A 17,545-nucleotide genomic window follows, 5' to 3' on the forward strand; every position below is an offset into this window, starting at 1 on the left:
TGCACGCTGTGTGCAGTGGCTGTGGGCACACCACACCTAGAGTGACCATGTGGCGGGGCTGGGGCCTGCTGGGCAGGTCCACCACAGGCTCAGGAATGTAGTTCTACTTGTTAACATAGGCAGTTTTGAACTGTTTTGATGAAGCACACTTTTATAATTTGATTTCTTCCCTCCATGTCCTCCCCCCATTTCAGTGTTTTAGTTTAGTTTTCTGTTTTTTAATTATAACTACAAAATAAAATATTTAGAGCTATTCACATTAGCTTAATAAAAAAAAAATCTGGAATTTTAGAATTCTGCTTTGAATAACTTGGACCAAATCTCATAAATTTTTTCATAGATAATATAGAGATGTCTTTCATTTGTAAGTCATTAAAAAAAAGAAAAAGTAACCCAGAAGCATATAATATGTATAATTTTATTTCTGTATAGTTTCATTAATTCTTTTTCTAAAAAAAGGAAGATTAAGTAAAGAGGTATTGAAAGTACTGAAATAAAAGAGGACCAAAGAATCAAGCCCTCGGTCCTTCTCAAAAGAGCCACCAGGGGGAGGTCGCAGGCAGATCCGAACTCCTGCGGGAAAGGCAATCGGCCTGAGCGCCGGCTTCAGTCCCTGGAAGACTCCTTTCCTGACCGCATTCCTGCTGGCGGCTGACTTTGAGTGGAAACTGGCTGCTTTGCTTTAAGATTGTTGTTGCTTCTGTTTTCACCGTAATGTGTTTGATACAAGGAAAGCATTTGCCTGGGGGTAACGGGGTGGCTGTTTTCAGGAAGTGGAGAGACTGATTTCGGACCCCAGCTCCAGAGCCTGAGTAAGAAGCTCTTCACAGTGGTCGCCTGGGATCCCCGAGGATATGGACACTCCAGACCCCCAGATCGAGATTTCCCAGTGGACTTTTTTGAAAGGGATGCAAAAGATGCTGTTGATTTGATGAAGGTGGGTCTCTTAGGGAGGCGCCCAGGCCAGGGAGGGTGGCTGGGCCTGTCTGCATTTATTTTGTTTTATTGTTTTTTCTTTCTACAAAGGCAATACCATGGGATTCCTGTAGAGAATTCAAAGAGTTCAAATAGATGTAAGGAAGAAAGTAGAAGTAGCCCATAATCCAGCTATCCAGAGACGCCATTACCCAGACTGTAAGGGTCTGCCTTTCTGGCCAGGGTAGTGATCATGCGACACCTGACGCTTTTCCAACTTACCATTTTCACTGAACAACTTGTCGAGGAGGTAGTTCCACGTCACCAAATACGCATCTCCATCAGTCTTACTCTATCAGGTGGATGCACTGTGTCTTACTTCACCCATCCTCTGATGGTAGATAACTAATTTAATTTTAAGTTGCCTTTTTTGTGATTATAAATAGCAGTGCAGTAAACATTCTATTGTTCATGGCCATTTTAGTTTTCATTTTTTTGCCATTTTAAATATTGTTGTGGACATCCTGGACCAAGCTCCTAGCACACTTGTGGGAGAGTGTCATACGAATTTAGGAAGCGACTTGTTGGGTGAAGAAGATGCAAATGTTTATTTTATAAGATAGTGCCAAATTATTATCCATGGTGGTTATACCAATTTATAGTCTTGGCAGCAAATACCACTAATATTTGTTAACTCTTTACCTCAAATTTTCCCAGCCATTCTATTCTTATTTCTAGGCAGCTTCTCGCAGATGTAATCTTTGTCCAGTTCCTTGGCAAACACATTTTCAGACCCTGTTTGATTCACCTGAGGACTAACATAACCTCCCACCACACCTTTCTCTGACAGCCCAGTTCTGGCAATTCTACCCACAGGTGCAGTCGGTGGCTTTACCAGATCCCACACTTCACTTCCTCCAGCAGATCTCGGGGTCCCCTCTCTGCTCTACAGAACTGCTCTCAAAGTCCTTGCTCAGGCATGTGCACGCTCGTGCACACACACACACACACACACAGTATTTATCATATCTGAGTATAACTGGTCTTTGTTGGTTCTCTAGTTCCTTGAGATTTATCTAACCAGAAGATGGAGTTCCCTCATAATTCAGACCCATACTATATACTTAGGTTTTTGTAACACTTATTTACACCAAAACTAATTGAGAAAAAACATTATGTCATCAAATGGTGGATGCTTGGATTTTTCTTTTACTACTAATTGATAGTCTGACCCTACACCTGTATTGATTCTGAACATTAGTGGCTCTTGGGTTCTTTGAGCAGAGGAGCAGTAACCTGTGCATCTTGTTGTATTTGTCACAGACGCTGAAGTTTAAGAAGGTCTCCCTGCTGGGATGGAGTGATGGCGGCATAACCGCACTCATCGCTGCCGCAAAATATCCTGCTTACATCCACAAGATGCTGATCTGGGGCGCCAACGCCTACGTCACTGCCGAGGACAGCGTGATTTATGAGGGTAGGTTCTGCCAACCGGAGATGCCGTGACAATGGATGATTCTCTTCTCTCTCCCCTTCTCATCTCTTATTCTGAGATATATTGACAAGTCATGTCTGCTTGCAGTTCTCAACTGCAAGGTAGGAAGAATAATGAGTTCTTAGAAAAGTAATGCAGTTTAACCAGTCTGAGTTTTAAAGCTATTTCCAGGAATGAAACTTTCATGACTCAAGAAAAGACTAGGTAAAAGCAGCATTTCCATTTACTACTGCCGCTGGTGAACTTTAAGGAAGGGAGGGGTGATGTGCGGTGTTATTAATAATTTCATTTAAAAGGGAGCATTGAATTCAAATATAAAACCTTATATTTTGTTTAAAGAATTTCTGTGCTATTCAGATTTTTTAAGGTTGTCCTTCGGGCTTTTCTCCAAGGTTTTTAGATGCACTGAAAACTAAATCCAGCCTGCCACCTGCCTTGGTAAAGCCTGGGCACTAATCAAGGAGGCTAGTGCTGTGCGTCACGGAGACCAAGCCTGGGTGTCCCCTCCGCTCCCAGCATCGCTGCCCAGGGCCTGTGCTGGTGGCCACTCCACGTGAGTGACTGTTGGCAGTCACCAGGCACCCAGTCATGGAACTTCAGTCAGCGACTCAGGAATTGCTCAGCCTCTACCAAGCTGCCCAGATTGAGACGACCAGGCTCTCTGGAGGGGGGAAGAGTGCACCAGGATCTGGGAGCTGCTGGGGCAAACAGTGAAAATTGACCTGGGCTACCCCAGTGCCACCACCTGCCAGCCTGGCCCACTGGGACCCTCCTTTTCCGTCCAGTAGCTTTTTGTCCCAAATGTGATTCTAATGGACCACAGATGGCCCTTCCCAGGCAATTAGTGTGACACAAGTCAGGTGTTTCCCCCTCTATATAAGTATCTGCACAATGTCTTTGATTTTGTCTCTTGACCTACATAGCCTAAGATATTTACTCTCTGGCCCTTTAGAGAAAAAGTGTGCAGACCCCTGCACTAGAATGTCACAAGTCTAGTCTCTTCCAGCTATTCTGCAGTTCACATGACTTTTCACTAAGCTACTAACGGCAGTGTTCTGTTGTAGAATCTTGGTTCTTAACAGTCTGTTTTGTAAAGAAATAGGAAACGCTTAGATGGTGAGTCTGATGTAGTTACCAGTGCTAATCTGTGTTCCTGCTTGTGCTTCCTGTGTTCCCACCTGGTGGCTGTCTCGTGCAGCGTGAGCCATTCCACTCTGTTGCCGCTGCCTCTAGGAGAACAAGCCTGGTGTCCCCTCCGCTCCCAGCATTGCTGCCCATGGGCTGTGCTGGTGGCCACTGCATGTGAGTGGCTGTTGGCAGTCACCAGGCACCAGGGAGGGACTTGTGCTCTCTCTTTGGTTCCCCCCCGCCCCGCCTGCCCCTGTCCTGTGTCACTGATCCCTCCCTACCAGATCCTCACTCTCAGCCCACAAAGGTGGGTACGGTTCCTCCTCCAAAAAGTTGCCCCTCTTACCTGTAGTGAATGCCTTCCCATTCTCTGTCCTTCCCCCACAAACTTACTGAAAGCTGTCTTCATTTTCTGCTTCTACGTGCTCTCCTCTCCTTCCTTCCTCAGTCCCTTCTGGTCCACCGCCCACTCTGTCCCCTTACAGCACACTCTGCTGAAACTGCTCTCACGGAAATAAGTAGCAGTATAATCTCCTTGTTGCCAAAGCCAATGGATATTTTTAAAGTTGCTTGTGTTTTCTTATTACCCTCTTAAAAGTCTGTTGGGTCTACAGTGATGTCCCCTCTTTTTTTCCCCCGCAATATTGGTAATTTGTGTCAACTCTCTTTCGTTCCTGGTCGGTCTGGCTAGAAGATTATCAATTTCACTCACTTTTTCAAAGAACTGGATTTGGTTTTGTTGAATTATTTCTACTGTTTTCTGTTTTTAATTTCATTATTTCTGTTCTTTTTAAAGATTTTTTCATTTTTAATTAGTATGGGTACATAATAGTTGTATATCTTCATAGGGTACATGGGATGTTTTGATACAGGCATACAATGTGAATTAATTAAATCAGGCTAATTGAGGTATCATCACCTCAGGCATTTAACATTTCTTTGTTAGGAACATTCCAATTCCACTCATTTAGTTATTTTAAAGTATACCCTAACTTATTGTTGACTATAGTTACTTTGTGGTGCTATCAAATATTATTCATTCTACCTAACTATATAGTTGTACCCATTAACCATCCCCACGTTATACCTCCCTCTATACTATCCTTCCCAGGCTCTGGTAACCATCATTCTACTCTCTGTCTCCTTGAGCTCAATTGTTTTAATTTTTAGCTCCCATATATGATTGGAAACGTGTAAGATTTGTCTTTTTTTGCTTGGCTTATTTCATTCAACATAATGTCCTTCAGTTCCATCCATGTTGTTGCAAGTGGCAGGATTTTTCTTTTCCATAGCTATATAATATTCCCTTGTGTATATGTACCATAGTTTCTTTATCCATTCATCTTTTGATGGACACTTAGGTTGATTTTGTATCTTGGCTATTGTGGTTAATACTGCAATGAAAATGAGAGTGCAGATACCTCTTCAATATACTGATTTAATTCCTTTGGATATATACCCAGCACTGGGATTACTGGGTCATATGGTAGTTCTATTTTTAGTTTTTTGAAGAACTTCTGTACTGTTTTCCATGATGGTTGTACTAATTTACATTCCCACTAACCGTGTACAGAGTCCCCGCCCTCCCATCCTCACCAGCATTCATTATTGCCTGTCTTTTTGATAAAAGCCATTTTAACTGGAGTGAGATGATATCTTATTGTAGTTTTGATTTTGCATTTTTCTGATGACTAAGGATGTTGAGCATTTTTCATACACCTGTTGACCATTTGTATGTCTTCTTTTGAGAAATGTCTATTCAGATCGTTTGCCCATTTTTTAATCAGATTATTTGATTTTTTTCCTATTGAGTTGTTGGAGCTCTTTATATGCTTATATTCTAGTTATTAATCCTTTGTCAGATGGGTAATTTGCAGATATTTTCTCCCATTCTGTGGATTGTCTCTTCACTTTCCTTTGCTGTGCAGAAGCTTTTTAGTTTGATGTGATCCCATTTGTCCAATTTTGCTTTGGCTGCCTGTGCTTTGGGGGTATTACTCAAGAAGTGCTTGCCCAGACCAATGTCCTGAAGCATTTCCCCAGTGATTTCTTTTAGTAGTTTCATAGTTTCAGGTCTTAGATTTAAGTCATTAATCCATTTTTATTTGATTTTTGTATGTGGGGAGAGATAAGGGTCCAGTTTTCCTAGCACCACTTACTGAAGAGACTGTCCTTTCCCTACTGTATGTTCTTGGCACCTTTGTTGAAGTTCACTATAGATGTGTGGATTTATTTCTGGGTTCTCGATTCTGTTCCATTAGTCTATGTGTCTGTTTTTATGCCAGTACCATGCTGTTTGGGTTATTATTTCTTGTCTTTATTATTGTCTTCCTTGCTTTGAGTTTTAATTTACTTCCTTTCTCCTACCCCCAGTCTCAAAGTAGAAGCTTAGCTTATTGATTTGAGACCTCTTCTCCTTCCTAATATAAGCATTTAATGCTATAGATTTCCCTCTAAGCACTGCTACATCTAAGCATTCTACAAATTTTTGTATGTTGTATTTTTATTCAGTTAAAAATATTTTCTAATATGTCTTCAGATTTCCTCTTTCACCCATGGTTATTTAGAAGTGTATTACTTAATTTCAAATTATTTGAGGTTTCCAAGAAACCTTTCTGTTATTGGCATCTAGTTTAATCCCATTGGTTCAGAAAACACACATTGTATGATTTTAATTCTTTTGAATTTAAGGTTTGTTTTATGCCCCAGAATGTGGTACTTCCTTGTTCTAAAACTGAACTCATTATTTCATGGCCCTTCCCACACCCACCCGTCACTGTCTCAGTTCCGGCCCACAGTCTGCCGGGCATCCAAGCCGGAGTCATCATCCCTCAGGGCGCAGTCCTCTCTCCCTCTGCATTTAACTCTGGCCGCATGCTGTTGGCGCCACGTTCTTCCTGCCTCTCAGGTGACCCCCGCCTCTGTCCTTCCCATCCGTCATTTTCCTGGTTCAGGCCCTTGGCCTCTCAGGGTAGGTTTATCCTCCAGTGGAGAGTTTCCTTCCCAAGGCAAAAATCTGATCCCTTAATTCTACTGCAGTGCTTAAAACCCTTCAGTGACCTAAGTCCAAGCAGCACGTCCGGCCTCGTCTCCCTTTTCCTTCATCCTTCTGGGGTGTCTCCCACATGGGGTGAGTCGCCGTTCCTGAAACCAGCTTGCCCCTTCACCCCTCTTTGCCTTTGTTTCTGCTGACCTGCCGCGAGCACTGGCCTGCGGCGGCCACCCCAGCAAGGCGTCTTCACCCTGACCCAGCTCCGGGGCACCTTGTCTGGGACAGCATCCCAAAGTGCCGAGACCCGATGGCGCTCACCCTTCTGGGCCCTGGGACTCTGTGCACATGCCTGCATCATGGCCCTTGGCCCTGGCACTGTCATCTTCCTACTCTCGCGCCTCAGTCACTGCAGAGGGAATGCACTGTGTGCAACGGCGCTGACTTTGCTTTGACTGTGAAAACAGAACAAAACTCCCTCTCCGTCTCACGCCCCTCTTTACTGTCTGACATATCCCTGCTTCCCTTCTGGGCCATCGTTTCCATTTCCCTGTTCCCCAGTCTCTCCTAACTTGCGTCAAGGTGGCTGTGACCTACCAGGCAGTGGAGACAGAGCCTTCATGTCACCAAACCCCCAGACACGCTCCTGCCCTTTGTTCCCTGACATTCTGCAGTGTTAGAGGGTATGCTCAGGATATGTAGTCATAGCGTATTTTTTTTTTTTTTTTTTGAGACAGAGTCTCACTGTGTTGCCCAGGCTAGAGTGCCGTGGCATCAGCCTAGCTCAAAGCAACCTCAAACTCCTGGGCTTAAGGGATCCTCCTGCCTTAGCCTCCCGAGTAGCTGGGACTACAGGCATGCGCCACCATGCCTGGCTAATTTTTTCTATATATATTTTTAGTTGGCCAGATAATTTCTTTCTATTTTTAGTAGAGATGGGGTCTCGCTCTTGCTCAGGCTGGTCTTGAACTACTGACCTTGAGCGATCCACCCGCCTCGGCCTCCCAGAGGGCTAGGATTACAGGCGTGAGCCACCGTGCCTGGCCTAGTCGTAGCGTATTGATTACACTCTCTTTTTGAAGCTTTCTCTGTCTTGAAGTTCTCGCCACCATGTCCTCCCGACTTACCCCTTCTCTCTCCTGCTGTTCTCTGGCTGTGGCACGTGCCCACTTCCCTGTGTGGGCCGTGATGTTGGGGTCTGCCGGGCGCTGTCCTCCATGCGCTGCTCTCAAAACCCGAGTAGCTGCACCCAGCCCCTGGCTTCACCTAACTCCCAAATCCCACATAGTCAACTTTTTTTTTTTTTAATAAAGACCACCTCTCACTATATTGCCTTATTCAACTTTTTATTCAATTTTCTTACCCAGTTACCCTACTTTAAATTCAGTCTGTCTAAAATTGAACCCATAATCTTCCCTCTAGACCTGTTCCTCCTGCTAAATTCTTTATCTTGGTAAATGATACCCACTGGAATATGCTATTTCTCCCACAAAAGGATATTTTTAATTACTATTTATTGTCTGCCATGAGCTCAAGTCTAACCATACACCATCCTTGTAGGGTAGCTATTGCTCAGCCTGCTTCACAGATAAGGAAACTGGGACTCCGGGGAGTGAGGACACCTGCCGCAGGGGCGCGGCCGGGAGGGTGGGCTCAGGCCTGGCCCTGCAGCCCGTGCTGAGTGGTGACCTCCACACAGCCTCCTCCTGCCCGCTCCGCTCTTCCTCTTGGCTTTTTGTGGACCCAACTTGCCCTCCCTCCTCTCCACACTGCTCTGATGGCAGTTTCATGGCATCTTACTTAAAAACCTTCAAGGAGGCCCCACAGCTTTCCAGGTAAAGTTCAAGCGGCTCAGCTTTGTTCACCAAGCGGTTGGCCCAGGACTGTGCCTGTCCAGGCCACCTCCCTGCACTTTGGCCTGCAGTCCAGCCACGTGAAACAGCGTGCTTTCCGCTTCCGGCAGCATGTGAGCGGCAAGCCGTGAAGGTGCACTTGCCCTCCTGCTCCCTTCCTTGCTGGCTTCTGCTGCCCTAGACTTAGCTCAAGCTCCGCATCTCGGAGGGAGCCGCCGCTGCCACTGCTCCCTCCCTACTGCCCCTTTGAGCCTGAAGAGCCATTCTGTGTAGGCAGTTTATTTCCACTGTTGCTATGGACATTCTTGTACCTGCCTCCTGGGGCACGGGAGGAAGGGTGTCTCCAGGGTCCAAGCCCACAAGTGAAATTGCTGAGTGTTGTGGGCAGATATACCTCATTACAAGTGACAAATTGTTTTCCAACAATAAATTTACACTTCTACCAGCAAGATACAAGATTCCTTATGTCTTCAATAAAAACTTGAAATTGTCAGACTGGCCAATTAGATGGGAGTAAAATGTTATCTTATTGTGGTCTTAATTTTCATTTTCGTATTACTAATAAGATTGAAAATCTTTTTATGTGTTTATTCACTATTTGGGCTTCTTCCATATTATATCTATTCATACCTTTATTGATTTTTAAATTTTTATTAGTTAATATTTCATACATATAATACCATATGGCCAACAGGTATACAATATGAAGTGTAACAACAAAACAGGCCAGGTGCGGTGGCTCCCACCTATAATCCCAGCACTTTGGGAGGCCGAGGAGGGAGGATCGCTTGAGCCCAGGAATTTGAGGTTGCAGTGAGCTAGGATGACACCACTGCACTCGAGCCCAGGCAACAGAGTAAGACCCTGTCTCAAAACAAACAATCAAAAAAACAACAAAACAAACACTGCAAGGACTCTCCACCCAACCCAAGACTAGCACATTTCCAATATTATCATGGTGTTACTAACGTGTAGTTTTTAAAAAACTAATCTAATTAATAACCCCTTGAAAGGTAGTTGTGTTGCAAATATCTTTGCACAGCCTGTGGCCTGTCTTTTCACTTTCTTTATGGACAGAACTGTTTAATGTTAATATAAGGAAATGCCATAATGTTTCATTTTCTCGTTAGCTTGGCGGTTGTGTTTGTAGGTTTGCCATCATGTTTGCAAGTGTCTTGACGCACCTGTCTTTTCACTCAGGTGTTCCTTCTAAAAGCGTCCTCTCCTTCCTAAGGTTATTTTTACAGGTTCTTTAAGGACAGCCCGTTAATAGTCACCTTAGTTTTTACCTCAGAGTATCTTTATTTCACTCTCCTTCTTGAGAGGCTGTTTGGCTGGCTGTGAACACACAGGGGGACGGTCACTTTTCTGTGACTCTGTGGCTCAGCTTCCTGTCTCACGCCCTGCCCCGGGGCTGAGCCTCGCCTCTCCACCTGTGTTTTCAGGTTTGCCCTCAACTTTTGCTGCAGTCTGTTTCACTCTACTGCGCCTCAGTGTGGGTTTCATTTTGTTCATCCTGTCTGGAATACGTTTGATTCTTGGTCGTGCATTCTTTTATCACTTCTAAAAACACGCACCGTGAATTCTTCCACTGTTGCGCCTCCTTCACTGCCCTTGTCTCCCCTCTGGTCCCAGCAGGCTTCGGGGGCCTCGGCTGGGTGTCTTCCGTATCTCCTGTTCTTCTGTCTCTCTGTGTCCTGTTCTACATAATTAATTAAGATTTCTTGCCCAGTTTTCTAGTTTTTTCATCAACTTAAAAAAAATTATGTTTGTTTTGTGATCTTTGTTTAGGAACTAATATTTGTTTACTCTTAAATCTGGAAACAAACAAACAAAACAGCATAGATTGAGAATGCTTTCCTTCAGAGGAGATTTGCATTTGCTACTCTTGGGAAGCAGAGGAGCATGCCAAGCTGGGGCCGTTTTAGCTCTGCTGAAACCAGGAATGTCAGGTTCAGCCCTCGCCAGCCACCGGGCTGAGGGCTGCGTCTCCACCCAGAGCAGCCTGCCTCTGGGTTCTTCCTTTGCTCTCTTTTCAGGCCTTTTTTCTCCTATACAAACACACTCAGACCCTCTCATACCCTAGTTTCCATTGATTGCTGCAACTTCAACAATGCGACAAAATTATGTTTTGAGAAAGATCTAGTTGTTCCCCTGCTAGAAGGCCTTTCAGAGGGTGCGGTCTGCCATACGGCCAAAAGGAGAAGCGTCTACAGGGAATTTTTTTACTGTCTTCACACTGTCGTGCTGGATTTTCTGTCCTCCTCTCCCACCCAGATTTTTCTTTTTCTTCTTCCCAAATCTCCTCCCCACCTCTTAATTTTTTAATTGCTTCTCCACACCCCTCATACCTTCACTATTGTGCAGAGCAGTTCGGCCGTCCTCAGCCTCTGTGTTCACTCACTCCGGCTGACCTCGGACAGTGTGAGGCAGTCAGAGGCAGGCACTGTCTCGTGGTGCCATCCACCCTGCAAAGGCAGGTGTAGTTGTAAACAGCAGTTTTGCCTCCGTTCGGTTATTCCAATTCACTGAGTGCACGCTGAGTACCTGCGGGCTCCTGGCACTGCTGGAGCCCTGTATAGTTTATTGTTCGATGGGAATTCATATCATTAGTGTCATATTGTCTTCCAGGTGTCCTGTTTAGCAGAAGCACTGCTTATTGAGAAGCTCTCAATAAGCAATATTTAGTATGCTCAAAAGCATTCGAATTTTAAAATTATCAGTGTGTTTAAGAAATATGGAAAATATTGGGCTAAGTAATTTTATTTGTTGATTCATTTTAAAGGTTGTTTTCAGGTATTATTCCTTTCCTACTAGTGAATCAGCTATAATATAGTTTGAAGTTAGTAGTTAAGCCTTTTACACCCATATTGCTTCAGTGGCAGAAATGAGAATGAATAATTGTATGCATTTTTCAATGTACATAAAAATGCAACTCAGCAAAAAAGTCCTCTTTTGCAAATAATATCACTCTTACTCAAGGGACCCTAATTAGAGAAATATTTTCTTTTATCGTATACCCTTAACAGGAAGCATTAAATGAAGGTCTCATTTCGTTCACTTGGTAAGTATTTATTGCAGGCTTGTTTTATGGGAGGCCCTGGTCTAGGCCCTGGGGTATAGTCAGAGGGCAAAGCCCGGTCCCTTAAAATGGGCATGTGACGTAGGCGGGGCAGGCGCTCAGCCGTGGGTACAGGAGACACTGCAAAGCAGTGGGAAGTGCCAAGCAGAGCAGAGGGAGGGGAGGGCCTGGGCAGTGGGGAAGGTGTTCCAGGCAGCCAGAACAGTGAGCATAAGGGCTCAGAGGTGGCCCGTGCTCGGAAGATGTCAACATAATACCTCAGTATGAGACTAAACCTATCCTTGTCTACACTTCTGTTTTTCAGGCATCCGAGATGTTTCTAAATGGAGTGAGAGAACAAGAAAGCCTCTAGAAGCCCTATATGGATATGACTACTTTGCCAGAACCTGTGAGAAGTGGGTGGATGGCATAGGACAGTTTAAACATCAACCAGATGGTAGGTTACATGGACTATTGAAGGGTTGCTCTGTGGATTTGAGAGGGAGCTTCGGTTCCTCCCTTTATGTTGCAGAGTTCCTCAGTGATTCCTGAGTCCACCCACTGTCCTTCCACACTCACGTGTGCATGGAGAATACTAGTTATCATGTACAGTGCAAGCTGTCGCACAGGCAATCTGCCTTAACCTAGTGATAGGACTGCGTGTCTAAAGGGTGATATTCTTGTGTCTTTAATAGCAGACTGTTCTTTTTTCCTTCTAACCCTTTGTGTGTGTGATGATAAAGTAATTCTCCAGAAGCCTTGATCAGTTCCTATTTTCTAATTCCAGAATGGGTAATTAGAAAACAAATAAGCCATAATATGTACATAATATGTACATATTTTTCCTATTTACACATTCAGATGTGTCGCCCCACTAGGATGCTCTCTTACCAGGACCAAAAAAGGAGGAAATTTCTGTCCTAATCTTCGGCCCCAGCAGAATTAGTATGAGGAGGAAAATACTCAGTTCTTTTTCCATCCTCAGAACTAAGTTGTATGATCTCAGCTATGAACAAATGTCTCCTGTTCTTTATCTGAAAAATTAACAAGATTTCCATCAACAGTAAGAGTTGACATCTTTAGGAGAAATTCTGAATTAAAGTTTATTTTTATACAGCCATTAATGTTTGTAATCTCTCATTTTTCTTTTCCTTTTTTTAATTGCTGAAAACAATAGAGTAGCTAAGATCTAATCTTGGAGTACATTGTTACAAATTGTGATTGAAGGATCAGTTTCATTAATCATTTCCTACATGAGTCATGTGTCAAAATTTTCACAATGAAAAGGACTTTTAGAAATGTTACTTTTCTGGTTTAAGTTGAAAACAGCACATATATGCCTTATAATGATCCTATTCAAATGCAGTATCCACCCATAAAAACGGGTCTTTGAAATGTGTTTCTCTTTGCTCCTAAAACCAAAAATGCCATAAAGCAGTGTTTGAAACAGTTCTCCATTAAAGAGGGTGACTTTTTAAAATGTAAAATTTTATGCCTTATTGAAGAGAGCAGTGAAAAGACAGGAAGATTTAAAGGCAGAAATAGAGTTAAATCAGTAATTCAAAAATATGTTTTGATATAGAGGATCTAGCAGTGTATAAACCATCTCACAGCAAGACTGCTGATAACTTATCCCCATTCTGTACTAATTAATTTGATAGGAGCCCTTCCTCCAAAATTATACAGTTAAGTTTATGGGTGCTCAGTTTAGGGGTTAATTGCACAGCTTTGGTGTTAGGTGGGCCTAGGTTTGAATTCTGGCTTTGGCCCTGGCTTGCTGTTGGAATGGATTTGAGCAGATGACTTAGCATCTCAAAGCTACAGTTTCCTGTCTGTGCCTGGGAGAAACTACCTACCTCATAAAGCTGTGGTGGGGATTCAGTGAGATACTATCTGTTCAGCTTCAGTGTAGGACCAAGGACAGTAAGTGCCTAATGAAAGGTTGGTCTTACTGTATGAAAGTACTTAATGCACAAATAACTGTATGTGCTAAATGAGTTGGAACATGCGGCCACCGTAAGCGCATAACAGATACGAAGTTGTGTAAGCAGTTCCTGACACAAAGTGAGCACTCAGTGGCTTTCATTGTCATCATTTGCTTATACATTTGGCAGGTGTGTATCATCGAAGGACAGGAGAGAGAAGCTTGAGAGGCCTCTAGTATTTCCATGGTCAACCGGTCCCCTTCTTGTGTAGCAAGCAGTGACCCCAGCTGAAGAGGAGGGGAGAGGCCCGGGCGGGGCAGGGCAGGGCAGCATGCAGACTGGGCCCGGCCCTCTCAGACAGCAGCACTTTCTAGACACAGGCAGAAGGAGGGCAGTGGGGGGAGTAGCTGCATTAGGATGCCAGCACTCCTAGATATGGCTCTCTTTATAGCCTCATGGCAGCCCCGAGGGAATTGCGAGTGTCCCTGTTGGGGGCTTAAGCTCAAAGTGGCTAAGGAGCCACCAAGGTCTCACAGACACAGGAAATGGCAGTTCAGGGACTGGAGCCCAGTTTGTACCAAAATTGCCTCAGAAATGTCCTTACAGCCCCCCAAAGGATGTTGGAGTGTCACAGAGGCATGAGCGATGACCTTCTTTACCACGTGTAAATTGCAGGTTCCTTGTGAGGTACGTGTGCTTGGAGGGCTGGTTGGTGCCCCTGCGACCCTTCGAGACAAGATTTCCAGGGAAAAGCTTTGCAGGTGTCAAGCACCCACCGCTGTTTTTCACATTGGGAACTGCCCTGTGTAATGTAAAGAGTTGCGGGGTTTTTGTTTGATCGATTTTCCCACTATTTCATATGAATTATGAATTTAAATCAGGCAAAGCCACTTGTTTACTAGTAGAGCTCAAAAACAAACAAAAAATAGTAGAAAAACAGAAAAGGAAACCCAAAGAAAGAACCCCAGGCACAATCGAATCCAACTACTGTTTTTACAGACAGAGAAACTGAGGACCCAAGAGGGGCATGGCTTGCCCAGTTGTGTTTCTTTTCACCTCCTAGGACCATTACACCAAAGCAGATTCCTCGTGGTGTTTGTCCTTCAGGTAGTATCTGCCGGCACCTGCTGCCCCTGGTCCAATGCCCCACCTTGATTGTGCACGGTGAAAAGGATCCTCTGGTCCCGCGATTTCATGCCGACTTCATACATGAGCACGTGAAAGGGTCACGGTAAGTCCAGTCACCACCTTAGCACTCCCTGCCCCAGAAGCCCAGAGTAAGCAGGAGAAGCTTCAGAAGGATAAGAAGCAGGAGAAGTTGGGGTTTTAGGGTGCATGCCCTCTTCCCCCCTTTTGCCAATGTCAGTCAATACTACTGCTTTATTTAGGGTACCACGGAGGACAGGAGCCCTGAACTGTGGGTAACGGATAATCAGAAGGAAAGGAGTTCTCAGATGAATGTCTCTCGTCTTTGCTGTGGATGGCAAATGTGCTAATAGGTGTTAGGGTCTATAACATTGCTGACAGCTTAGATTTATATCAATCATTGTTAACTGAAATAATTTCATATAAATTGGGAATTTTCAGCACAGTTTTATACTATTATAGAAGCACTAGCTACCCAGTAAAAGAAATTTGTAAAACCAAAAGAAGAAAACAGATTGCCCATGCTTGCCAGCCATTAAATACTATCATTACTGGCATTTTTGTACATAGATATAATCATATTCTATATTCAACTCTGAATCTTGCGTTTTTCCCCCCCACTTAAAATTATATTGTAAACTTTTTTTTTTTTTTTTAATTTTTTTTTTGTTTGTTTGAGACAGACTGTCACTCTGTTGCCCTGGCTAGAGTGCCGTGGCATCAGCCTAGCTCACAGCAACCTCAAACTCCTGGGCTTAAGTGATCCTACTGCCTCAGCCTCCCGAGTAGCTGGGACTACAGGCATGTGCCACCACGCCCGGCTAATTTTTTTTTTTTATATATATATTTTTTTTACTTGGCCAGATAATTTGTTTCTATTTTTAGTAGAGACGGGGTCTCGCTCAGGCTGGTCTCGAACTCCTGACCTCAAGCGATCCACCCGCCTCGGCCTCCCAGAGTGCTAGGATTACAGGCGTGAGCCACCGCGCCCGGCCAATATTTTAAATACTTTGGCTGATACAGGAGCCAGCTTTTGTTGGCACTTTTCTCAGGATGGAAATTCCAAGTTGAATAAGTTGATTGTCTCCTTTATGTGCGGTGGATTTGTACCCTGGGGGTAAAAGTGAGGGGTAACTGGGAGATCAGGAGCCCGATTTGTTTTTTTAGAAAATAAACATCCAACTGAGCCTTGGTCCCTTCCGAGCCTATATATTAATTTTACACATCTCCAAATCACTCAGGACGACTTCAAAATTCTACAGAATTCTTTTGAAGTTGGATTTATTAGTAACCTCCCTCCTCCCTTTCTTCTTCCTTTCTCTCTCCCCTCCTTCCTTTCCCTCCATGAGCCAGTTTCTGATGCCTGCCGAGGGCAGCACTGCTCTGATGGGTAGTGGTGGTCCTCCCCCTCCCCAAAGCCCCCGCAGACCCTCAGGGAAAGCAGGCACAGAAACAGCTGCACTGCTTCCTGAGACTCTATTCTGTGATCTCTTCAATAACAGGTTCTATGAGAATTCTTACGTGGAGGAAAAATGCTTCTTAGTCTGTGATAAAATATAATTACCATAAACCTTTATAATTTCTCTATCCATATAGCATTTTTTTAAATTAAAAGGCATCTTTTTATTCCACATACTAATATTTCCTCATTTAACAGTTCAGTCATGCATCAGAAAAATACATTTGAGCATGTGTAACGAATAATCCATTTGCTTGGAATATAGAGTAAGTGAAGAATAAAGGTAGAAGTTAGGTTAGGATTATATTGTAGGTGAACATAAAGGTTTAGTGGAGAAGTTTATAAATTTATTTAGTAGGCAATAAAAGATATTTTCAAACTAGACTTTTATAAAATTATAATACTAAGTCATGTTCATGGCATAGAATTCAAGTAGTATACTTATTAATCCTTCTGAAAGTTTTCTATATAATCTCAGCTTTTGTGTTTTATTATATATGTTTGCAGTGTACAAGGTGATGTTTCCATATAACATTTTATATTTTAAAAAGTATTTTACATACAATAGCTAGTTATACTTAACAACAAACTTATGAAAAAAATATTACCCATTTTACAGATGAGAAATCACGGTTGAGAGATGTTAAGCATTCTTTCAAGGTTGCATAGCTAGTAAATGACAAATCCTAGATTTTTTCCCCTCCTAATATAGTGCTTTTCCACCATTGCACAGTTGCCACTTAAAAGCATACTCTTAATATGATGATAAGATGCCTAGAATCATATACAAGGTGACCTGGTTAATTGTCTTCTAGCTTCAGAAATGACAGGTTTTTGCACACTGACACACTTAGTAAGTGCAGTGTGTGCCCTTAAAGAGCCGGTTCAATAAAAGTCAGCCTGTGAGAAAGTTTAATTTAGGAATTCTGTTCCAGACCCATCTCCTAGCAACAGAGTACATCAGTATGGGAGAAAAATACACCCTTACATGCAGATGTTAATTGTTTCAGTAGACTATTTTATGGAAGATTGTTTTCTAAGAGCAATAATCTTTGGAACAAATGGATTGAGGGTAAAGTGGCATTAGCAATAACTGTCTAAAACAGGCTTGTATTTTCTACTTACTACCTTCCTCTGCTGTGAGAGCCTTTTATGTTAGGCATGACCCACCATGGCTTATTTTGGACCCCACAAAAGGAAGGTGGATTCCTTGAATACCAAAATCTTACTGTGTTCTGTGCACCAGGCCGTCTAACAACAGAGGAGCAACTTGGTGTAGCAAGCTTGCAGTGAACTTGACATTTCCTTACCTTGCTAGGTACATTGTTTTAGTTAAACTTAACGGCACGGTCTATCCCTTCACAAGAAATACATATTATTTCTATTTCCTTTACCGAGAAATACATGTTATATTTGAAGCAAACATCCTCAGAAGGAGGCCAAACAAAGGGTGGAGCTGCTCCGCAGACCTGCTACTGGCTTGTGATAGTTTGCCTTTCCCTCATAGGATCTCTCGGAAGCAAAGAAGCCTTAGAGATCATTCAAGTTCAGTGATTTTTTTTTTTTGGTTTTGT

At 43.4% G+C, this 17,545-nt stretch overlaps 1 protein-coding gene across 3 annotated transcripts in view; it reads left to right on the forward strand.

The window, feature by feature from the left end:
• Positions 1-17,545, forward strand: part of BPHL (biphenyl hydrolase like) — a 32,830-nt gene that overhangs the window by 7,711 nt on the left and 7,574 nt on the right. The window contains exons 3-6 of one of the 3 annotated variants that reach the window (XR_006735220.1): positions 771-937; positions 2,239-2,392; positions 11,767-11,898; positions 14,430-14,597. Coding sequence is in view for 2 of the 3 variants with exons in the window: in XM_045551593.1 (XP_045407549.1) it covers positions 771-937; positions 2,239-2,392; positions 11,767-11,898; positions 14,474-14,597 (577 nt within the window). In the remaining variant the exon portion in view is untranslated. The remainder of the gene's footprint in view (positions 1-770; positions 938-2,238; positions 2,393-11,766; positions 11,899-14,429; positions 14,598-17,545) is intronic. The other 2 variants (XM_045551593.1, XM_045551595.1) reach the window with 2 other exon arrangements.

Source organism: Lemur catta, chromosome 5 (assembly GCF_020740605.2).
Source record: "Lemur catta isolate mLemCat1 chromosome 5, mLemCat1.pri, whole genome shotgun sequence".
Classification (NCBI taxonomy): Eukaryota; Metazoa; Chordata; class Mammalia; order Primates; family Lemuridae; genus Lemur; species Lemur catta.